Raw genomic sequence first — 25,045 nt, forward strand, 5'->3', positions numbered from 1 at the left:
AAACGAAAAGAATTAAAAAAAGACAATGAATAAAGTATAAAAAAGAAAAAATATATATATTAAACTACTTAAAAAACGTTAAAAAAGAAAAGGATAAAAGTTAAAAAAAATTTAGCAGAAGAGAAAAAAATGAAAAAGATAAAAATTAAATTAACTGCAAGATTAAAAAACCACAGGGAGAAAGCCATGTGTTCCGTGCTCTGCTTTCTCCTCCTCTGTAATTCTGCTGCTCTCCTTGGTATTGAAACTGCACTCCTTGGTAGGTGAACTTGATCTTGGCTGGATTTCTTGTTGATCTTCTGGGTGAGGGGCCTGGTGTAGTGATTCTCAAGTGTCTTTGCCCCAGGCTGAACTGCACCACCCTTTCCAGGGGGCGGGCTGAGTAATTCGTTCTGCTTTGCTTTCAGGAGCTTTTGTTCCCTGAGCGCTTTCCATAGAGTTCCAGAGGACGGGAATAAAAATGGCGGCCTCCTGGTCTCTGGCCCGGAGGAACCGAGAGCCCAGGGCCCCACTTCTCGATGCGCCCTCAGAGAACAGCGCCCAGTAACTCCCGTCTGCCTGACTTCCAGCCGTGTTCCGAGCTCACCGAGCCTGCGACTCGTTCAAGGTAACCCCGAGCTGTGAGCTTACTGTCGGCTCTGTCTCTGTAGCTGGCTTTCCCATTCCAGTACCCACAAGCTCTGCGACACTCAGACACCCCTGATCCTTCTGTCACCCTGCGGGACCTGAGGCCACACTGACTCCACGTGGGCTTCGCCCCAGTTTAGCCTCTGGAGTGATGTCCCTCAGTGGAACAGACTTTTAAAAGTCCTGATTTTGTGCTCCATTGCTCCACCGCTTGCCCGGAGCCGGCCCCTCCCCCCGGGGTCTATCTTCCCGTTGCTTTGGATTCACTTCTCCGCCAGTCCTACCTTTCAGAAAGTGGTTGTTTTTCTGTTTCTAGAATTGCTGTTCTTCTTGTCTTCGATCTGCGGACGGATTTGCAGGTGTTTGCAATCTTTAGATAAGCTATCTAGCTGATCTCCTGCTAGCTTAAGTAGTCTCAGCCTGCTACTTCTCTACCATCTTGACTCCTCCTCCATCAGTAAGGCTTCTAATCAACAGCAGGTCATTAATAGCTAAGTTTAGGGGGAGTCAAAAGTTATACACAGATTTTTGATTGCACAGGGGTTTGATGTCCCAACGCTTCATCATTCAAGTGTCAACTGTACATTGAAAATCCCCAAAACTAAAAACTGTGGAATATGTTCAATGGATTTAGTAAAGTTGCAGGATATAAAAATCAATACATAGAAGTCAGTTACAGTTCTGTATGCTAATAGTGAAACATCTGAAAAACAAAAAAAGTAAACTATCCTATCTACGATTCATTGAAAATCATAAAACACCTAGGAGAAAATTTAACTGAGGATGTAATAAATATGTATAATAAACTACAAGAAGTGGTTGAAAGAAATTGAAGGAGATACAAATAAATGAAAGGAAATCCATGTTTATGAATCAGAAGAGTCAATATTATTTAAATCACCATGCTATCCAGAACTATCTATAGATTCAATGCAATCCTTATCAAAATTCCAATGTAATTTTTCACAGAAATAGATAACAATCCTACAATTTGTAGGGAAGTATAAAAGAACTCTAATAGCAAAGCAATCATGAGAAAGAAGATGCATCAGCCTTTTGGAATCAAACTATACTACAAAACTGTAGTGAATAAAACAATTTGGTGTGGAATAAAAATATACCTAGGTCAATGGAATAGAAAATGCAGAATTAAACCTCTTTATATATGGTCCTCTAATATTTGACAAGGGAGACAAGAACATGTAATGGTGGGGGGGCACCTGGAGGGCTCGATGGGTTAAGCCTCTGCCTTTGGCTTAGGTCATGGTCTCAGAATCCTGGCATAAAGTTCCACATGAGGCTCTCTGCTCAGCAGGAAGCCTGCTTCGCCCCACTCTCTGCCTGCCTCTCTGCCTACTTGTGAACTCTCTGTCAAATAAATCAATAAAATCTTTAAAAAAAAAAAAAAAGAACATCCAATGGGGAAATTACTGTCTCTTCAACAATGGTGCAAGAAAACTAGATAAACACATTAAACAAAATGAAATCATACCCCTAACTTACACATCTCACAAAAATTAACTCACGTTGGGTCAAAGATTTAAACATAAGATCTGATACTTTAAAACTCCTAAAAGAAAACATAGGGAAAAAAGAGCTCCTTAACATTGGTCTGGCAAGGATTTTTTTGTATTTAATATCAAAAGCACAAGCAACAAAAGAAAATATCAGTAAATGGGTCTATATCAAACCTAAAGACTTCTACACTGTGAAAGAAATAATTAACATGAGTGACATCACCAAGATGGCGACATAGGTCATTCTTGACTTTGCTCTCCCTCGTAAGAAGGACAAATACCAGTGAGAAAAATCCTAAAACATGGAGATGAGGCTAAAGCACTACAGGAGAGACCACTTTAGAACAAAAGAAGTGGCTACACACTGACCACAATGCCCCTTCCTCAGGCCAACGCATACTGAGAAGTCTCTTCTAAGTCTATCATTCCTCCATTGGGGTGAAATAGAAGAACCCAGGGTGGACATCGAACTCCCTAGTATTATGAGTCACTTATTAGGAATCCCTAACACAGTCTTGCCCAGTGACGATTGCAAGGGAACATGAAGGGTTTGACCACTGGGAAACTGACTATGACGGGGAATCGAAGTGGGACTCGCAGCAACCAGCTCTCAGATCTAGGCAGACTGATTTCCCATCTGTAGTGCCCAAGTTGTTGGCCCAACCAGAAGTTTTGCAAATCTGTACAGCCCAGAAACACTCAAGCAGAAAGTCCAGCAGGTAGATCTGATAGTTTGCAGAGCAAAGCAAGTGGTCCTATTCAGTCAGAAAACTTGCAGAATGGGTTAGCATGAGTCAAGATCACAAAGAACCTTTCTGGCCATGGAGTTGGTTCTCCCTGTGCCTGTGCAGGAAACTAATTTATAGCTCTTCCCACTGCTGAACATGGCCTTAAGTCCAACTGACCAGGGAACCTAACCATACTTAAACCTTACCCATACATGGAAAGCCATATAGCCCACCCAACAGCCATGCTTATAACGGCACTTGGACAGAGAGTACACCCCATGGCTTTTCCTGTCTGCAGAGCAAAACCAGTGGTCCTGTCTCACCAGTGAATTCAGTACACAGTCTTGGCTGATTCAAGTCCCCAAACAGAATGCAGTAATAGAGGAAATGAAGGGGAAATGATTTAAGGCATACAGAAAAAAAATATAAACTTGGTAAGGTCTCCCTTAATAGTACTTAATTAAACTCTCCAATCAAAAGACAGATAGGTTTAAAGAAAACTGCATAATCCCCCATATGCTGTGTATAAGAGATTCATTTGACATGCAAAGACATAAATAGATTGAAAGTGAAGGGATAGAACTCTATGTGAATATTAACCAAGAGAGCTAAAGTAGTGTGATAATCAATTTTATGTGTTGACTTGGCTAAAAAATGCCCAGATCCCTGGTAAAACACAATTTCTGGGGGTGTCTGTGAAGGTGTCTCTGGAATGCAGATCTCTGCATTTAAATCAGTAGCCTAAGATCACCCTCATCAATGTGGGTACACATCCTCCAAGATACTGAGGGCCTAAGTAGAAGAAAAAGATGGAGGAAAGGTGAATTTGCTTTCTCAATTTGAACTTAGATATCTATCTTCTCCTGACCTTGAACATTAGTACTCCAGGTTATAGGGAGTTCAGACTTAGACTGGGACTTACACCATCCACAGCCTCCTTGTTCTGAGGCCTTTGGCCAGTGACTGAATTATACCCCTAGTTTTCTCGGTTCTCCACTTGCAGATAGTATATCATGGGACTTCTTGGCCTTCATAACAGCATGTGCCAATTATTATAATAAATCTCCTTTTATAGATCTATATATATATCTATATATCTCTATATATATCCTATTTTTTTGTTTCTCTGGAGAACCCTAATATAGGTATGTTTATTAATATCAGACAAGATAGACTTAAAGTTAAAAAATGTTGCAAGGGACAAAGAATCACATTATATATTGGCAAAAAGGTCATTCATCAAGGATATATAAGAACTATGAACATAAGCACAAACACAAAAAAGGCCCAAAATATATAAAACAAGCAGATAAAAGATCCACAAATAAATATAGGATTTTTCAAATCCTACTTGAACAAATTAGACATGACAAATGGCATTTATGAAACCCACAGCTAACATTCTAAATGGTAAAATAATGAAAGATTTCTCCATTACAACAGGAACAAGACAAAAATGTCTGTTTTTTACCAGTACCATTCAACATTGTACTAGAAGTCTGAGCAAGAGCAGTTAGAAAATAAAAAGAAATAAAAGGCTTCCAAATTGGAAAAGGAGTAAAACTATCTTTATTCACAGATGACATGTTCATATATTTAGAAAATCCCAAAGATGCCACATAGAAATTAAATTCAGCAAAGTTTCAGGATGTAAGATCAGCATGTAAAATCAATTGTATTTCTAAAACCAGCAACAAGTAATTTGAAAATGAAATTTAATAAGAATTCCATCATAGTATATCAGAAAAAATAAAATACTTAGGAATAATATTACCCAAGAATTATACACTGAAAACTATCAAATATTGCTTTAACAAACTAAATAAGACCTAAATAAAATGGAAAAACATCTGAGTTCACGAATTGGGGGGCTTAATATTATAAGATGGCAATACTTCCCAAGGTGATCTACAGATTAAGTGCATTCTCTATGAAACTCCCAAAGGCCTATTTGAAAAAAATGAAAAAATTTGATCCTAAAATTTGTATTTAGTTGCAAGAGGTCTAAAATAGCCAAAGTGAAGTTGAAAAAGACAAAATTTAATAACTCACACTTTCACGCACACTCTACAAAGCAAAAATAAATCAAAACAGTGTGATATTGACATGTGGATAGACATACACAACATTGGAATACAATTGAGAGCACAGAAATAAACCCATACATGAAGCTGACTGCTTTTGACTAGGGCACCATACAGTTCAGTGGAAAAAGAAGAGCCTCTTCAACAAACAATGCTGGGACAACTCCATTTCCACAGGCCAAAAAAAACACAAGTTATATGTATCACTATTTCACATCATATACAAAAATTAACTCAAAATGTATCAATGACCTAAATATAAGGGCTAAAACCATAAAGCTCTTTGAAGAAAGTAGTAGGATAAGTCTCTATTATCTTAGATTTGGAAATTGATTCCCAGATATTGACACTAAAAGCATAACAGCAAAATAAGAAACAAACAAATTGAACTTTAAAAAATTATTTTTAGGCATCAAAGGCCATTTTCAAGAAAGTGAAAAGACAACCTACAGAACAGGAGGAAATATTTGTAAACCAGACATCTGACAAAACCTCCAGAATATATAAAGAACCTCTACAAATCAGCAACAAAAAGACACCCCAATTATAAACTGGGTGAAGGAGATGAATACACATTTTTTCAAAAGAAGATATACAAATGACCAATAAACACATAAAAATGCTTAACATCTTTAGTAATTAGAGAAATGTAAATCAAAAACACAATGAGATTCATTTCATACCTACTAGAAGCATTATAATTAAAAAAGCAAAGAAAACAAGTGTTGGCAAGAATGTGTATCCTTCTATATTGCTGGTGGGAATAGAAAATGGTGCAGCCACTGTGGAAAACAGTTGGGCAGTTACTCAAAAAAGCTAAAATTAGAATGATCATATGATCCAGCCTTTACACAAGGAAATGAAGTTCTGACACATCATGGATGAAACTTAAAAACATTATGCTGGGGGTGCCTGGGTGGCTCAGTGGGTTAAGCCTCTGCCTTCAGCTCACGTCATGATCTCAGGGTCCTGGGATCAAGCCCCACATCAGGCTCTCTGCTCAGTGGGGAGCCTGCTTCTCCCTCTCTCTCTCTCTGCCTGCTTGTGATATCTCTCTCTGTCAAATAAATAAAATAAAATAATAAAACATCATGTTAAGTGATATAGGACAGATAAAAAAGGACAAATGTTATATGATTTCACTCATATGAAATATAATAGTCGTGTTCATAAAGATAGAAAATAAATTAGAAGTTATTAGGGACTAGATAGGGGCAGAAATGGGAGTTCTTGTTTAATGAATTTCTTTTTAGGGTGATGAAAAGTTGTGGAAATATAGGTGGTGATGGTTCCATAACATTGTACATGTCCTCAAAGCTACTGAATTGTACACTTAAAAAGATGATTAGGAGGTGCCTGGGTGGCTCAGTGGGTTAAAGCCTCTGCTTTCAGTTCAGGTCATGATCCCAGTGTCCTGGGATTAAGCCCCACATCTGGCTCTCGGCTCAGTGGGGAGCCTGCTTCCCCCTCTCTCTCTGCCTGCCTCTCTGCCTACTTGTGATCGCTGTCAAATAAATAAATAAAATCTTTAAAAAAAAAAGATGATTAAAATGGCAAATTTCATTTTAATATATATTTTATCATAATAAAAAATTTTAGTAGAGTGATTAAATTCAGGCCAACTTCTGGTTAAAATTTGTAATAAACTTTGAATAAAAGAAAACATCCCGACCACAATAAGGACTATTTATCTCAAGTAACCCAGTAACATAGGTAAAACAGTAGAGGAACTCTCAACTCAAAGCACAATAAAAGAATAATTCTCCTGTAGTCTATATCACAATCATTTAATTTTCTTTTGAAAGTTCAAGCCAGTGTTGTAAAATATGGGTTGATTATAAAAATTTATATGTTGGAAAGGAAGAACAAATTTATCAGTTTTAATATATATTCACATATATACACATATATGTATATATTTATGTATGTATACATAAACACACACACATACATATATATATATATATATATATATATATATATATATATATTTTTTTTTTTTTTTAAGAGAGAGAGAGAGAAGGAACACACTCACATTGGGGGCAGGGAGCAGAGGGAGAATCCTAATCAGGCTCCACCCCCAGCACAGAGCCCCAGGCAGGCTCAATCTCAGGACCCTGACATCATGACCTGAGTTGAAATCAAGAGTCATTTGCTTAACCAACTGAGCCACACAGGCACCCTGTTTTAAAATATATTACATAAAACACCTAAAGAATCTAGCTAAGAGGCCTCTGGGTGGCTCAGTGGGTTAAATTTCTGCCTTCGGCTCAGGTCATGATCCCAGAGTCCTGGGATTGAGCAGATTGAGCCCTCTGCCTGACTCTCTGCCTACTTGTGATCTCTCTCTGTCAAATGGATGAATAAAATCTTAAAAAAAAAAAACTAGTTAAAATATTATTTATGCCACAAATCATCTTTTTTTCTGCTGTATCCTGATGAATTTTTGGCATGATATGTTAAAAATTCATAATGCCAAATACTGTTAAGTGATGGAGGCAAAGTTATCACTCCCTTTTATACAGATCTTAGTTGAAATAAACTCTGGGTAATGTAATGTTAACTCACCAAATTATTTTTTACATACTAGTCAATATATTTCTATATTATGTGATGACTGACCAAGGAGTTATTTTCAAATTTAAAAATGTATTCTCTTCATTTATTTATAATTATATGATGGGAAAACACACTCACATTTTTACCTTATAAAACAGAAAATATTTTTACCTTGAAATTCTCTTGATACTTGGTAAGTTTGTTTTTCAGTCTTATTTTGTAATTTCTCTTCTATAGCAGCATCCTTAATGACAAAATTTATAATAAGTAATTCAAATTATCTATCTTGGAACTCTAATTACTTTCTCTCAGAGCAAGAATTTTTACTCATATCTACAATGTCATTGCATAAATGTTTTATTTTTATATCCTGAATGCATCAAATAAAAACATAAGAACAATTAATGGATGTGAAAGGAATTTGGGAACACTTACCAAGCTATATTGTGATTCTCCTCATAAATAATTCCAAATAAATAATTTTAATATTTATTAGAATTCTACTTTAGATTTATATTTTAGTCTGATTAAGTTTCTAATCTAACTCAAATAACTCATGAAATTATTTTTAAGTCATTTTAATAAATTCTATGATAAAAGTATATTATAGATATATGTCAAATATATGCAGCCTTTTTATCATTTCTCTTTTCCCCCAACATATTTGCTTTAAGAGTTTCCTAATCAAATATTGTTTTAACAAAAACAATTCTGATAATTTTCTAGGCTTTTTTTAAGGTATATAAAACCATTTCAAAAGAACTAGGTCTTCATAATTACTTTACTATATAAAAATACTTTTTCTAGATGAATTTTCTAGAAATGAAAATTTCCCTATCTCAGCTAGGAATTGTGTATATTTTATCATTAAAACTCTAATCTAAGTCACAACTTCTTTGTCAATACAGCTAGAATTTTTTGTTAAAGTATTACTCTGATTCTCAAATATTAATTTAAACATCCTAAATATAAAGTAGATTGTATTAAAAGGCAAACTTTTTATTCCCTTTAAATAAGAAAATGTTGAGTTTTAATTAACATTTGCTTAAAATATTAAGAGTCTAGCAATTCAAGGTAAACAGCTTTCAAATTATTGTACTATATCTTACCTTTGAAAGGTCAGTATCCATTGGCTTTCTTTTGGTAAGAATAGGAGGTGAAATGAATGATGCTGTTGCTGTTTCATTCCCTTGAAGTGATGTTCTGGCAGACAGTAAATCTTCAATCTCTTCCTTTGATAATAGTCTTGTTAATGATTTATCATGGGTCTTTAATGGAAGTATATGGAATAGGTCTTTATCAGCTGAAACTTCACTTGAATTCCTTAAAAAAGCTGATCCATCTTGAGACTTTAGGATCTGTGAAAGATCTGAAATAGCAGAGCTAGCTCTTTTCTTCTCTGAGCTTTAGAATTACAAAACATCTGGTATTAGATTATGTGAAGAAAATTTTTTATTTGTAATTGAAGATTCATTTTCATAATCTATGAGAATGTTAAACAATCATAATTATTCATTAATTAATGGTAATACAAATATGAAGTTGCTGCTAGATAACAAGTCGAAGATAATATGTCTTCTGGGATTTAAAATAGAATTAAGTAACATTAAAAATACTTAAGAGCTATTCAAGATCATAATAGGCACAGAACAAAAAATATTTGGTCAGAAAAAGTAGAACACAAGATGTTTTAGAGGATATCCTTTAGTCATGTTTATTCCAGTCATTTTTCCACAATTTCATTTCAGAATGAAAATTTCTCTATAGCAGTTTTAATATTAAAAGATCACTGTCTTCCATAAGAGTCAATTTCTAAGCTCTGAATTAGTTTTCTTCAAGGTGATAAGTATTTATTCTTCACCAGTTGCAGGATCAGCTTATTAGGGTTCCAGAACTAGGGTAACCATGTATCATGGTTTGTCCACACAGTCTCAGTGTAAGTGTGTCCCAGCATTCTAGTTTAGATGATAATTTAAATGATTCAACTACCTATGTTTTATAGAACTTAACAGAGATTTTCTAGTTCTATCAGGAGGAACAGAGTTTGATGGTTCTTCGTTTTATAGAGCTATTACTCCACTTAGTATAATTTGCCTAAGGTTTACTGCAGTGCCTAAAATAATTTGAATTTTGGTCACACAAATACAAAATTCGGTAATGTAACTACTGTCACCCATCCTAATCTGTTACTTTAGTATTAATTTCAAATACCATATTTTGGATTATAAAAAGAAGGATATCGAGGACAATTCTGAGAACAAAAGTGTAAGATAATTGATGGCTAAAAAGACATAATTTATGACAGACTTTTCTAGTAGTGTTATAAAATGGATTCCAATATTAAAATAAAGACAATAGGTGGCTGCCTGTCCTAAATTAAGGATGATATCTCAACCTCAAATATGACTTATTAGTTTTATTAAGTATTTGAATTTAAAATGACTAGTTATAAAATAGTCTAACATTCTCCTGAAACCATTTTTGAAGACGTGTCCTAGAAAACTGTTGTCATTTTTCAGCCACTGAAGCTTAACAATTGTTCAAGTACATAATATAAATTGATGCTTTTTTACAAACATACCTGCTGCTATACACAAATCACCACTCCTGTCACTAATATTACCACGTATAAGTAGAAAGCAAAATACTTTAAAAGATATTGAAGTGTTTATTAGGGGATATCATTAATCACTTAATTCTCCACAGACAAATGACCCTATTATAACAAGAGAGAAAATGTGTGGCAATATCAAGAACAAAACCTTAAATTCAATACAAAGAATATAATACAAAGTTTATTTATAACCAAATTCCCACATGCAAGCTTCCCCCACTTATATTGGCTCCCACAACCATAAAGGACTGTCATTGCATAACACCATAATACTTCTGCTGAGGGGGGACAAGAATGAAAAATGCTAGAAAGGTATGCAAGCAGTACTGTTCAAGCTCACATCAGCCAAAGAGATATCTCTAAGACATGGAAATAGGCATACTTCCAAGGCCTGATGCGCGTTTGAATGATAAAAGAAAAGAAGAGGAAAAGGAAGAAAAGAAGGGGGAAGAGGAGAAGAAAGTAGGAAGAGGATAGGAAGTCTATGAAAGTCAGTCTATAGTCACAGAGAAAATAATAATGATTTGACCAATCCCCATTCTTTGGTAAATTATCCAAAACCTAAATATATTTTATAAGTCTTGCTAAATTTGCATCATTTGTCAACCACTTTTGATTAAGATTCTTTCTAGTCATCACTATGTTAAAACAGAGTGTAACAGTGTACTTACGAGCATGTATTTCAACAGGTTTAATAACAAGGATGTTAATAGCATTCTACATGACAGTCTTCAACATCACTGATGTGATACAAAGATATATATATATCTTTATATATTTTATATATACAAAGATTTCATATATATACATATATCTTCATATATTTTATATATATAAAGATTTTACATATATCTTTATATATATTATATATAAAAAATAAATCTCTTGCTTGTAAAAGTATTTGGTTTTTTTTTGTTGTTGTTTTTAAAGATTTTATTTTATTTGACAGAGGTCATGAGTAGGCAGAGAGGCAGGCAGAGAAAGGAGGAGGAAGCAGGCTCCCTGCTGAGCAGAAAGCCCGATGATGATGATGATGATGATGATGATGATGCCGGGGCTTGATCCCAGGATCCTGGGATCATGATCTTAGCCAAAGGCAGAGGCTTTAACCCACTGAGCCACCCAGGCGCCCCACAAAAGCATTTGTTAATCTGAAGATCTGAGCATTGCCCCCTTTTCTCACCAAGCAAATATATGAATAAAGGCACAATCTGTTATGCATATCATCGGCACCCTTTTAATGCATTGTCATCCAGGCAAAATGGAAGATTTCCATTGAATTACTGCCCAACCTGTCCTGAGTTGTTTTGTCTGTCTGTATCTGTTTCAAGACTTTTTTTTTCAGCTTCCCGTATTAACTCCATCCATTTTCTAAAATGCCAACAAAATCCCCAAGGCATGTCCCTCCTCCCTTAGGGGAAAAAAAATTCTCTTCAAAATATTGATAAATACACTAAACTTTTAATTATCAACAGAAATATAGAGGAGAATGTATTTGATATTCTTATCTGTAATAGAAGATGTGGGATGTATTTCTATATGCAAGGAAAACAAAAGGTCTAGGAATCAAAGTGTGTAGTACAACCTTAAATGATTCTAGAAATTAACTTCACAGGAAAATTTCAATATAATGAATGTAAAATTAACATTCAAAATTTATCATATTTTGACAGTTTTAAAAATTATAATTATCATTGGTTAAATTCTTCATGGTAATTAGTTTTAGGCTCCTCAACTAAAAAGGAGCTAAAACAATTTGAAAAGATTCAATAAAAATACAAATGATTAAAAGCCTGGAAAAATGAAATGTTAAAATACTTAGAATTATTTCATCTAGAGAAAACAAAGCTAGTTGACTACTTAGAAATAGCTTGTAAATGTGTAAATATATTACACTGAAAATGTTGACTAGCTACAATTAATAACTATTGTTATTACTGAAATAATTAAAAATAAGAATTAAATTTTAAAATAAGGAAAATATATAAAACAAAAAAGGAAAACTAATCTAACACTAGAAAAACAAATCATTTTCACTATGTCTGTATGTTTGGGGTAAATACCCAGTAGTACAATTGCTGGGTCAGAGGGTAGCTCTATTACCTCCGTACTTTTTTCCAGAGTGGCTGTACAGCTTGAATTTCCACCAACAGTGCAAGAGGGTCCCCTTTCTCCACATCATTGCCAACATTTGTTGTTACTTGTTTTGTTAATTTTTGTCATTCTAACAAGTGTAAGGTGGTATCTCATTGTGGTTTTGATTTGTATTCCTGATGGCTAGAGATGTTGAGCATTTTTTCAGGTGTCTGTTAGCCATTTGTATGTCTTTTTTGGAGAAGTATCTGTTCATGTCTTCTGCCTATTTTTTGACTGGGTTATTCATTTCTTGAGTGTTGAGTTTGAAAGTTCTTTACAGATCTTGGATATCAGCCCTTCATCTGTAATGTCATTGGTAAATATCTTCTCTCATTCCATGGGCTTCCTCTTAGTTTTGTTGACTGTTTCTTTTGCTGTGGAGAAGCTTTTTATCTTAATGAAATCTCAAAAGTTTTTTGTTTGTTTGTTTTTGTTTTTTAAATTTATTTTTTATTTATTTTCAGCATAATAGTATTCATTATTTTTGCACCACACCCAGTGCTCCATGCAATCCGTGCCCTCTCTAATACCCACCACCTGGTTCCCCCAACCTCCCACCCCCCGCCACTTCAAACCCCTCAGATTGTTTTTCAGAGTCCATAGTCTCTCATGGTTCACCTCCCCTTCCAATTTCCCCCAACTCCCTTCTCCTCTCTAACTCCCCATGTCCTCCATGCTATTTGTTATGCTCCACAAATAAGTGAAACCATATGATAATTGACTCTGTCTGCTTGACTTATTTCACTCAGCATAATCTCTTCCAGTCCCATCCATGTTGCTACAAAAGTTGGGTATTCATCCTTTCTGATGGAGACATGATTTTGTTTGTCTTTGGAGACGTGTCTTAAAAGAGGTTACTGTAGCCGATGTTGAAGAAGTTACAGCCTATGTTCTCCTCAAGGATTCTGATGGATTCATGTTGCACTACTAGGTATTTGCCCCAAAGATACAGATGTAGTGAAAAGAAGGGGCATCTGCACCCCAATGTTCTAGCAGCAATGTCCACAATAGCTAAACTGTGGAAGGAGCCAAGATGCTGTTTAACAGATGAATGGATAAAGAAGATATGGTACATATACACAATGGAATATTATTCAGCCATCAGAAAGGATGAATGCTCACCATTTGCATCAACATGGATGGAGTTGGAGGTGACTGTGTTAAGTGAAGTAAGTCAAGTAGAGAAAGAAAATTATCATATGTTTTCACTCATATGTGGAACATAAGCAATAGCACAGAGGACCATATAGGAAGGGAGGGAAATCCAAAGAGGGAGAAATCAGAGAGGGAGATGAACCATGAGAGACTATGGACCCCGAAAAATAATCTGGCAGTTTCAGAGGGGAGGGGACATGGGAGGGGGTAACAGGGTGATGGGTAATGAAGAGGGCATAGGCTGTGATGAGCACTGGGTGTTATACTTAACTAACGAAGCACTGAACACTACATCAAAAACTAATTATGTACTATACAGTGGCTAACTGAATACAAAAAGAAAGAAAGAAAGAAAGAAAGAAAGAAAGAAAGAAAGAGAGAAAGAAAAACAAATTATTGGTTAATGAGGATGATACATATTTTCTCTTGCATGGCCCTGACATATATTTCCCTTTCCCCACTCAGTAGCTTGGCAGAGATTCTCAAAATCTTTCACTGATACCTTCAACATTGGACTGTGAACTCCCTCTACACCCCCTTTTATCAACACATCTACTTCCCCTTCATCAAGGAGTTTCACAGTTAGAGAATCATCTATTTTTCTCTGTACCCCTCTCAATTTCTCTATAAATATATACACTAGTATGTGAAATGGACCCTTCCCCTAGAGCACTTTACATTATCCATCAAGTTGTCTGTAGCCTAAACATTCCTTGTGCAAAATGAGAGCTCAGAATATTAAATGTGTTCTGCTTCTACTCTGCTTGTGAGTTTTATTCAATAAATACTATTGTAGTATAACAACCTAAATTGAATACTTAGTTGTATATATCTGGATATTTTAAATTTGGAAAACAGATTGATCAACCAAGAAGGTAGAAAATAAACTCACTGAAAGCCTCACATCGGACAAACTATTGGGTTGGAATGGACTATTTCTCAGTGATGATGTTATATACTATCACAAAATCCCCAGAGAAGCAAATTACTTAGCCAAACTAGAATGACTAGAGCCCAGGTAGCCTCAGAGAAAAGGGATACCACAACCTCCAAGTAGGTAGGATAGCTGCATTCCATAGACCACTAAAGCCCTGAACTTGGAAGATTTCCTAGAAATCCTGGAGTAAGGAGGAGTACAAGATGGTGGAGGAATAAGAGACCCAAATTTCACCTGGTCCCAGGAATTCAGCTAGATAACTAAAAAACCATTCTAAACACCTACTAACTCAACTGGAAAATGAAGAATAGCAGCAACTCTATGAACAGAAAGGCAACCACTTTCTGGAAGGTAGGATGTGTGAAGAAATAAATCTGAGGTGACATATGGGAAGACAAACTACAGAGGGAGGCAGGCTCTGTCAGCTGGCTATAAGCAAGTGACAGAGTAGCAGAGCACAAAGTCAGAACTTTTAGAAGTCTTCTCTGGTGAGGGACATCACTCTGGTAGCTAAGAGGGTGATGGAACCCTCACTGGTCTCAGGATCCCTGGGGTTACAGGAAGACAGGGGTGCCCAAGTACATCAAAGCTCCCAGGTAACAGAGCAGGAAATCTGGCTGCAAACAGTGAGGCCAGGATTGGGCTCACAGCTCAGGACTGTCATAAACTGTGATCCATGGCACAGGAGGGCCACTGCTCTTCGAGCAGGGGACAACAAGTAGCAGATCCAGGAAGACCCCTCTTCCTGCCCCAGGGAAGACCAGTATAGGAGTGCTCCACAGAAATCTGCTAGGTTTGGAACCTCCAAATAGGGCCATTCGACAGAGATAGCAATGCTTGGTCACAGGCCAGATGAGCACAGAGTGTGGCCAGAGACCAGAGAGACATAAGTAACTGACTGCTTTTCTCTGGGCATGCATTGAGGAGTGGAGTACCCAGCTCTCTGCTCCTGTATGCCCCATGGTGAGGGACTGGGAAGCCACCATTTTCATTCTCATCCTCCAAAACTGTGCAGAAAGCCTTCAGGGGAAAAAAACTAAAGAAAGCAAACTGGAGCAGATTACTGAGCTTGGCCCCAGGAATGGCAGTGCAATTCCGGCAAGGGCAAAGACATTTGAGAATCGATGCAACTCGCCCCTCCCCCAAAAGATCAACAAAAACAACCAGCCAAGATCAAGTTTACCTATCAATGAGAACTGCAAAACTCCAGCACAAGGGGAGTATATCACATAGAATTAATGGCCTCTTTCCCCATGATACTTTGGTCATTCAAATTTAATTTCTTAATTTAATTTTTTAAATTATTCTTTTCTTTTTCAACCAACTTATCAATTCCTTTTTCAAAAATATTTTAAAATTTTCTTTATTAGAGTCATATTTTAGCCCTTCATTGTATTTAACCTTACTTTTTGAGCATGTATGTTTTCTTTCTTAAAAATTTTGGGAAGTACTTTCTCCTAACAGATCAAAATACACCCAAAATCTAGGGTATGGCTCTGTTCTATTCACCAGCCTGATCATATTCTTTTTGTTTGTTTTTTCTTTTTTTTTTTTAATTTTTAAATTTTATAAACATATATGTTTATCCCGAGGGGTACAGGTCTGTGAAGCGCCAGGTTTACACACTTCACAGCACTCACCAAAGCACATACCCTCCCCAATGTCCATAAACCACCCCCCTTCTCCCAACCCCCCTCCCCCCAGCAACCCTCAGTTTGTTTTGTGAGATTAAGAGTCACTTATGGTTTGTCTCCCTCCCAATCCCATCTTGTTTCATTGATTCTTCTCTTACCCACTTAAGCCCCCATGTTGCATCACCACTTCCTCATATCAGGGAGATCATATGATAGTTGTCTTTCTCTGCTGGACTTATCTCGCTAAGCATGATACACTCTACTTCCATCCATGTTGTTGCAAATGGCAAGATTTCATTTCTTTTGATGGCTGCATAGTATTCCATTGTGTATATATACCATGTCTTCTTGATCCATTCATCTGTTGATGGACATCTAGGTTCTTTCCATAGTTTGGCTATTGTGGACATTGCTGCTATAAACATTCAAGTGCACGTGCCCCTTTGGAACACTACGTTTGTATCTTTAGGGTAAATACCCAGTAGTGGAATTGCTGGGTCATAGGGCAGTTCTATTTTCAACATTTTGAGGAACCTCCATGCTGTTTTCCAGAGTGGTTACACCAGCTTGCGTTCCCACCAACAGTGTAGGAGGGTTCCCCTTTCTCCGCATACTCGCCAGCATCTGTCATTTCCTGACTTGTTGATTTTAGCCATTCTGACTGGTGTGAGGTGGTATCTCATTGTGGTTTTGATTTGTATTTCCCTGATGCCAAGTGATATGGAGCACTTTTTCATGTGTCTCTTGGCCATCTGGATGTCTTCTTGCAGAAATGTCTGTTCATGTCCTCTGCCCAATCCTTGATTGGATTATTTGTTCTTTGGGTGTTGAGTTTGCTAAGTTCTTTATAGATTCTGGATACTAGTCCTTTATCTGATATGTCGTTTGCAAATATCTTCTCCCATTCTGTCAGTTGTCTTTTGATTTTAGTAACTGTTTCCTTTGCTGTGCAAAAGCTTTTGATCTTGATGAAATCCCAATAGTTCATTTTTGCCCCTGCTTCCCTTGCCTTTGGCGATGTTCCTAGGAAGATGTTGCTGTGGCTGAGGTTGAAGAGGTTGCTGCCTGTGTTCTCCTCAAGGATTTTGATGGATTCCTTTCGCACATTGAGGTCCTTCATCCATTTTGAGTCTATTTTCGTGTGTGGTGTAAGGAAATGGTCCAATTTCATTTTTCTGCAGGTGGCTGTCCAATTTTCCCAACACCATTTATTGAAGAGGCTGTCTTTTTTCCATTGGACATTCTTTCCTGCTTTGTCGAAGATGAGTTGACCATAGAGTTGAGGGTCTATTTCTGGGCTCTCTATTCTGTTCCATTGATCTATGTGTCTGTTTTTGTGCCAGTACCATGCTATCTTGATGATGACAGCTTTGTGATAGAGCGTGAAGTCCGGAATTGCGATGCCACCAACTTTGGCTTTCTTTTTCAATATCCCTTTGGCTATTCGAGGTCTTTTCTGGTTCCATATAAATTTTAGAATTATTTGTTCCATTTCTTTGAAAAAGATGGACGGTACCTTGATAGGAATTGCATTAAATGTGTAGATTGCTTTAGGTAGCATAGACATTTTCACAATATTTATTCTTCCAATCCAGTAGCATGGAACATTTTTCCATTTCTTTGTGTCTTCCTCAATTTCTTTCATGAGTACTTTACAGTTTTCTGAGTATAGATTCTGTGCCTCTTTGGTTAGGTCTATTCCTAAGTATCTTATGGTTTGGGGTGCAATTGTAAATGGGATTGACTCCTTAATTTCTCTTTTTTCTGTCTTGTTGTTGGTGTAGAGAAATGCAACTAATTTCTGTGCATTGATTTTATATCCTGAAACTTTACTGAATTCCTGTACAAGTTCTAGCAGTTTTGGAGTGGAGTCTTTTGGGTTTTCCACATATAGTATCATATCATGTGTGAAGAGTGATAATTTCACTTCTTCTTTACCAATTTGGATGCCTTTAATTTCCTTTTGTTGTCTGATTGGTGAGGCGAGGACTTTTAGTACTATGTTGAATAGCAGTGGTGATAATGGACATCCCTGCCGTGTTCCTGACCTTAGCAGAAAAGCTTTCAGTTTTTCTCCATTGAGAATGATATTTGCGGTGGGTTTTTCATAGATGGCTTTGATGATATTGAGGTATGTGCCCTCTATCCCTACACTTTGAAGAGTTTTGGTCAGGAAGGGATGCTGTACTTTGTCAAATGCTTTTTCAGCATCTATTGAGAGTATCATATGGTTCTTGTTCTTTCTTTTATTGATGTGTTGTATCACATTGACTGTTTGTGGATGTTGAACCAACCTTGCAGCCCTGGAATAAATCCCACTTGGTCGTGGTGAATAATCCTTTTAATGTACCGTTGAATCCTATTGGCTAGTATTTTGGTGAGAATTTTCGCATCTGTGTTCATCAAGGGTATTGGTCTATAGCTCTCTCTTTTGATGGGATCCTTGTCTGGTTTTGGGACCAAGGTGATGCTGGCCTCATAAAATGAGTTTGGAAGCCTTCCTTCCATTTCTATTTTTTGGAACAGTACTAGGAATTAGTAGTTCTTTAAATGTTTGGTAGAATTCCCCTGGGAAGCCATCTGGCCCTGGGTTTTTGTTTGTTTGGAGATTTTTAATGACTGTTTCAATCTCCTTACTGGTTTGGGGTCTGTTCAGGTTTTCTATTTCTTCCTGGTTCAGCTGTGGTAGTTTATATGTTTCGAGGAATGCATCCATTTCTCTCAGATTGTCAAATTTGTTGGCGTAGAGTTGCTCATAGTATGTTCTTATAATAGTTTGTATTACTTTGGTGTTAGTTGTGATCTCACCTCTTTCATTCATGATTTATTTGGGTCCTTTCTCTTTTCTTTTTGATAAGTCTTGCCAGGGGGTTATCAATTTTATTAATTCTTTCAAAGAACCAGCTCCTAGTTTCGTTGATTTGGTCTTTTGTTTTTTTGGTTTCTATTTCATTGATTTCTGCTCTGATCTTTATGATTTCTCTTCTCCTGCTGAGCTTAGGGTTTCTTTCTTGTTCTTTCTCCAGCTCCTTTAGGTGTATAGTTAGGTTGTGTTCCTGAGACCTTTCTTGTTTCTTTTTTTTTTTTTAATTTTTATTTATTTATTTATTTATTTTTTATATACTGGTTAGACAGAGATCACAAGTAGACAGAGAGGTAGGCAGAGAGGGAGGAGGAAGCAGGCTCCCTGCTGAGCAGAGACCCTGATGTGGGGCTCGATCCCAGGACCCTGAGATTATGACCTGAGCTGATGGCAGAGGCTTAACCCACTGAGCCACCCAGGTGCCCCACCTTTCTTGTTTCTTGAAAAAGGCTTGTACCACTATATATTTTCCTCTCAGGACTGCTGTTGTTGTGTCCCACAGATTTTGAACCATTGTATTTTCATTATCATTTGTTTCCATGATTTTTTTCAATTTTTCTTTAATTTCCCGGTTGACCCATTCATTCTTTAGAAGGATGCTGTTTAGTCTCCATGTATTTGGGTTCTTTCCAAACTTCCTCTTGTGGTTGAGTTCTAGCTTCAGAGCACTGTGGTCTGACAATACACAGGGAATGATCCCAATCTTTTGAACCCGTTGAGTCCTGATTTAGGACCGAGGATGTGATCTATTCTGGAGAATGTCCCATGGGCACTAGAGAAGAATGTGTATTCTTTTGCTTTGGAATGATATGTTCTGAATATATCTGTGATGTCCATCTGGTCCAGTGTGTCATTTAAGGCCTTTATTTCCTTGCTGATCTTTTGCTTGGATGATCTGTCCATTTCAGTGAGGGGAGTGTTAAAGTCCCCTACTATTATTGTATTATTGTTGATGTGTTTCTTTGATTTTGTTATTAATTGGTTTATATAGTTGGCTGCTCCCACGTTGGGGACATAGATATTTAAAACTGTTAGATCTTCTTGTTGGACAGACCCTTTGAGTATGATATAGTGTCCTTCCTCATCTCTTATTATAGTCTTTGGCTTAAAATCTAATTGATCTGATATAAGGATTGCCACTCCTGCTTTCTTCTGATGTCCGTTAGCATGGTAAATTCTTTTCCACCCCCTCACTTTAAATCTGGAGGTGTCTTCGGGCTTCAAATGAGTTTCTTGGAGGCAACATATAGATGGGTTTTGTTTTTTTATCCATTCTGATACCCTGTGTCTTTTGATTGGGGCATTTAGCCCATTAACATTCAGAGTAACTATTGAGAGATATGAATTTAGCGCCATTGTATTGCCTGTAAGGTGACTGTTACTGTATATGGTCTCTGTTCCTTTCTGATCTACCACTTGTAGGCTCTCTCTTTGCTTAGAGGACCCCTTTCAAGATTTCCTGTAGAGCTGGTTTGGTGTTTGCAAATTCTTTCACTTTTTGTTTATCCTGGAAGCTTTGAATCTCTCCTTCTATTTTCAATGATAGCCTAGCTGGATATAGTACTCTTGACTGCATGTTTTTCTCATTTAGTGCTCTGAAAATATCATGCCAGCTCTTTCTGGCCTGCCAGGTCTCTGTGGATAAGTCTGCTGCCAGTCTAATATTTTTACCATTGTATGTTACAGACTTCTTTTCCCGGGCTGCTTTCAGGATTTTCTCTTTGTCACTAAGACTTGTAAATTTTACTATTAGGTGACGGGGTGTGGGCTTATTCTTACTGATTTTGTGGGGTGTTCTCTGAACCTCCTGAATTTTGATGCTTGTTATCTTTGCCATATTGGGGAAATTCTCCCCAATAATTCTCTCCAGTATACCTTCTGCTCCCCTCTCTCTTTCTTCTCCTTCTGGAATCCCAATTATTCTAATGTTGTTTCGACTTATGGTGTCACTTATCTCTCGAATTCTCCCCTTGCGGTCCAGTAGCTATTTGTCCCTCTTTTGCTCAGCTTCTTTATCTCTGTCATTTGGTTTTCTATATCACTAATTTTTTCTTCTGCCTCGTTTATCTTAGCAGTGAGAGCCTCCATTTTTTATTGCACCTCATTATTAGCTTTTTTTATTTCAACTTGGTTAGATTTTAGTTCCTTTATTTCTCCAGAAAGGGCTTTTTATCTCCCGAGAGGGTTTCTCTAATATCTTCCATGCCTTTTTCGAGCCCGGCTAGAACCTTGAGAATTGTCATTCTGAACTCTAGATCTGACATATTACCAATGTCTGTATTGATTAGGTCCCTAGACTTTGGTACTGCCTCTTGTTCTTTTTTTTGTGGTGAATTTTTCCGCCTTGTCATTTTGTCTAGATAAGAGTATATGAAAGAGCAAGTAAAATACTAAAAGGGTGGCAAAGACCCCAGGAAAATATGCTTTAACGAAATCAGAAGAGATCTCAAATCGTGAGGGGGGAGGAAGGGGATAAAAAGAGGTTCAAAAAGAAAGAAAGAAAAAAAAAGAATTAAAAAAAAGAAAATGAATAAAGAAAAATATAAAAAAGGAAAAATATATATATTATATAAACTAGTTAAAAAACGTAAAAAAGAAAAGGGTGAAAGTTTAAAAAAAATTTTAGCAGAAGAAGAGAAAAAAAATGAAAAAAAAATTAAATTAACTGCAAGACTAAAAAAATCACCGGGAGAAAGCCATGAGTTCCATGCTCTGCTTTCTCCTCCTCTGGAATTCTACTGTTCTCCTTGGTATTGAAACCACACTCCTTGGTAGGTGAACTTGGTCTTGGCTGAATTTCTTGTTGATCTTCTGGGGGAGGGGCCTGTTGTAGTGATTCTCAAGTGTCTTTGCCCCAGGCGGAATTGCACAGCCTTTACCAGGAACCCGGCTGAGTAATCTGCTCGTGTTTGCTTTCATAAGCTTTTGTTCCCTGAGTGCTTTCTGTAGAGTTCTGGAGGACGGGAATACAAACGGCGGCCTCCTGGTCTCCGGCCCCGAGGAGCCGAGAGCCCGCGGCCCCAGTCCTCAGTGTGCCCTCAGAGAACAGCCCCCAGTTACTCCCGTCTGCCTGACCTCCGGCCGCGCTCCGAGCCCACCGAGCCCGCGGCTGGTTCAAGGTAACCCCGAGCTGTGAGCTCACTGTCGGCTCTGTCTCTGTAGCCAGCTTCCCCATTCCAATACCCAGAAGCTCTGCGACACTCAGACACCCCCGATCCCTCTGTGACCCTGCGGGACCTGAGGCCATGCTGACCCCGTGTGGGCTTTGCCCCGGTTTAGCCTCTGGAGCGATGTCCCTCAGCGGAACAGACTTTTAGAAGTCCTGATTTTGTGCTCCGTTGCTCCGCCGCTTGCCGGGAGCCGGCCCTTCCCCCTGGGGTCTATCTTCCCGTCGCTTTGGATTCACTTCTCCCCCAGTCCTACCTTTCAGAAAGTGGTTGTTTTTCTGTTTCCAGAATTGCTGTTCTTCTTCTCTTCGATCTGCTGATGGATTTGCAGGTGTTTGCAATCTTTAGATAAGCTATCTAGCTGATCTCCTGCTAGCTGAAGTAGTCTCAGCCTGGTACTTCTCCGCCATCTTGACTCCTCTGTTTTTTCTTTTTTCTTTTCACTCCAGTTTTGGGTCTCTTCTTATTTGTTTAGTCTATATTTCTTTGGTGATTTGTTTAGTGTATATTTATATTTAATATATATTTATATTTATATAAGTATATATAATTATATATACTTATATGTAAGTATATTTATATCTCTTATTATTATAACTATATTATATTAATATTTCTTATATTCTATTTCTTCTGATTTGTTTAGTTTATATTTAGCATATAGTGTATATATAAAAACTTTTAGCATTTTGTTCTCTCATTCATCTATTATTTTCTCAAAAAAATGACAAAATGGAAAAACCCACCTCAATAAAAAGAACAAGAGGCAGCACTGACTTTAGGGACCTAATCAATATGAACATTAGTAAGATGTCAGAACTAGAGTTCAGAGTAATGATTATAAAAATACTAACTGGACTTGAAAAAAGCACAGAATCCCTTTCTGGAGATATAAAATCTAACCAAGTCAAAATTTAAAAGGATATTAATGAGGTACAATAAAAAAATGGAGGCTCTAACTGCTAGGATAAATGGGGCAGAAAACAGAATTAGTGAAATAGAAGACCAAAAGATGGAGAATAAAGAAGCTGAGAAAAATAGAGAAACAACTACTAGATCATGAGGGGAGAATTTGAGAGATAAGTGATACCATAAAGAAAAACAATATTAGAATAATTGGAATCCCAGAAGAAGAAGTTGGGGGGAGGTATATTGGAACAAATTATAGGAGAGAACTTCCCTAATTTGGGGAAGAAAACACGCATCAAAATACAGGAGGCACAGAGAACCCCCCTCAAAAACAACAAAAAATACGTCAACGTCCCAACATCTAATAGTAAAACTTAACAAATCTCAGAGACAAAGAGAAAAATCCTGACAGCTGAGTGGAACAAGAGGTCTAACCTACAATGGTAGAAATATTAGATTGGCAGCAGGCCTATATCCACAGAGATGTGGCGGGCCAGAAAGTACTGGCACGATATGTTCTGGGTACTAAATGAGAAAAATATGCAGCCAAGAATACTCTATCCAGACAGGCTGTCACTGAAAATAGGAGAGATAAAAAGCTTCCAAGACAAACAGAAATTAAAAGAATTTCCAATCACCAAACCAGCCCTACAAAACATATTAAAAGGAGTCCTCTAAGTAAAGAGAGAACCCAAAACTAACATAGACCAGAAAGAAACAGACAATACACAATAGCAGTCACATTACAGGCAATACAATGGCACTAAATTCATAGTTTTCAATAGTTAACCTGAATGTAAAGGGGCAAAGTACCCCAATCAAAAGACTCAGGGTACTAGATTGGATAAAAAAGTAACACCCATTGATATGCTGTCTGCAAGAGACCCATTTTAGACCCAAAGACAACTCCAGATTTAAAGTGAGGGGATGGAGAACATTTATTATGGTAATGGGCATCAAAAGAAAGCTGGGGTGGCAATCCTTGTATTACACAAATTTGATTTTAAACCTAAAACTGTAATAAGAGATGAGGAAGGACACTGTTTCATACCTAAGCGTCTATCAAACAAGATCTAAAAATTGTAAATATTTATACCACTAACAATGGGAGTAACCAATTACATAAACCAATTAATAATAAAATAAAAGAAACACATCAACATAATACAATAATACAATAATAGTAGGGGGATTTAAACCCCCCCTCATTGAAATGGACAGATCATCTAACCAAAAGATTAACAAGGAAATAAGGGCTTTAAATGACACACTGGATCAGATGGACTGATTCACAGATTTATTCAGAACATTCCTTCTGAAAGCTACAGAATACACATTCTTTTCTCCTGCACATGGAACATTCTCCAGAATAGATCACATCCTGGGTCACAAATCAGGTCTCAACTGGTGCCATTCCCTGCATATTTTCAGACTACAATGCTTTGAAACTCAAACTTGATCAGAACAGGAAAGTTGGAAAGAACGCAGATACATTGAGGCTAGAGAGCAACCTAGTAAAGAATGAATGGGTCAATCAGAAATTGAAGAATTTCAAAATTCATGGAAACAAAGGAAAATGAAATTATGGCAGTTTAGAACCTTTGGGATCCAGCAAAAGAAGTCCTAAGAGGGAAATATATAGCCATCCAAGCCTCTCTCAAAAAAGTAGTAAAAACCCAAATGCACAACCCAGTCCTATACCTAAAGGAGCTGGAGAAAGAACAGCTAATAAAGCCTAAACCCAGCAGGATAAGAGAAATCATAAAGATCAGAGGGGAAACTAAAGAAATAGAAACCAAAAGTACAGAAAATATCAAGAAACAAGGAGCTGGTTCTTTGAAAGAATTAATAAGACTGATAAACTCCTGGCCAGAATTACCAAAAGAAAAGGGAAGTAACACAAATAAAATCATGAATGAAAAGAGGAGAGATCACAATCAACACTGAAGAAAATACAAACAATTATAAGAACATATTATAAGAAAATATATGCCAACAAATTAGACAATCTGGAAGAAATGGATGCATTCCTAGAGAGTACAAACTACCAAGACTGAGCCAGAAAGAAATAAAAAACCTAAACAGACCTATCATGAGCAAGGAAATTGAAGCAGT

At 37.0% G+C, this 25,045-nt stretch overlaps 1 protein-coding gene across 1 annotated transcript in view; it reads right to left on the bottom strand.

Moving 5' to 3' along the window:
- CCDC7 (coiled-coil domain containing 7) overlaps nucleotides 1-25,045 on the bottom strand; it is a 467,373-nt gene that overhangs the window by 293,598 nt on the left and 148,730 nt on the right. The window contains exons 19-20 of the mRNA XM_045069128.1: nucleotides 8,625-8,919; nucleotides 7,687-7,759 (exon numbers count right to left, since the gene is read on the bottom strand). Of these exons, the coding sequence (XP_044925063.1) occupies nucleotides 7,687-7,759; nucleotides 8,625-8,919 (368 nt within the window). The remainder of the gene's footprint in view (nucleotides 1-7,686; nucleotides 7,760-8,624; nucleotides 8,920-25,045) is intronic.

The sequence above is a fragment of the Mustela putorius genome, unplaced genomic scaffold (genome assembly GCF_011764305.1).
Source record: "Mustela putorius furo isolate JIRA1106 unplaced genomic scaffold, ASM1176430v1.1 tig00003913_pilon_pilon_pilon, whole genome shotgun sequence".
NCBI classification, from domain to species: Eukaryota; Metazoa; Chordata; class Mammalia; order Carnivora; family Mustelidae; genus Mustela; species Mustela putorius.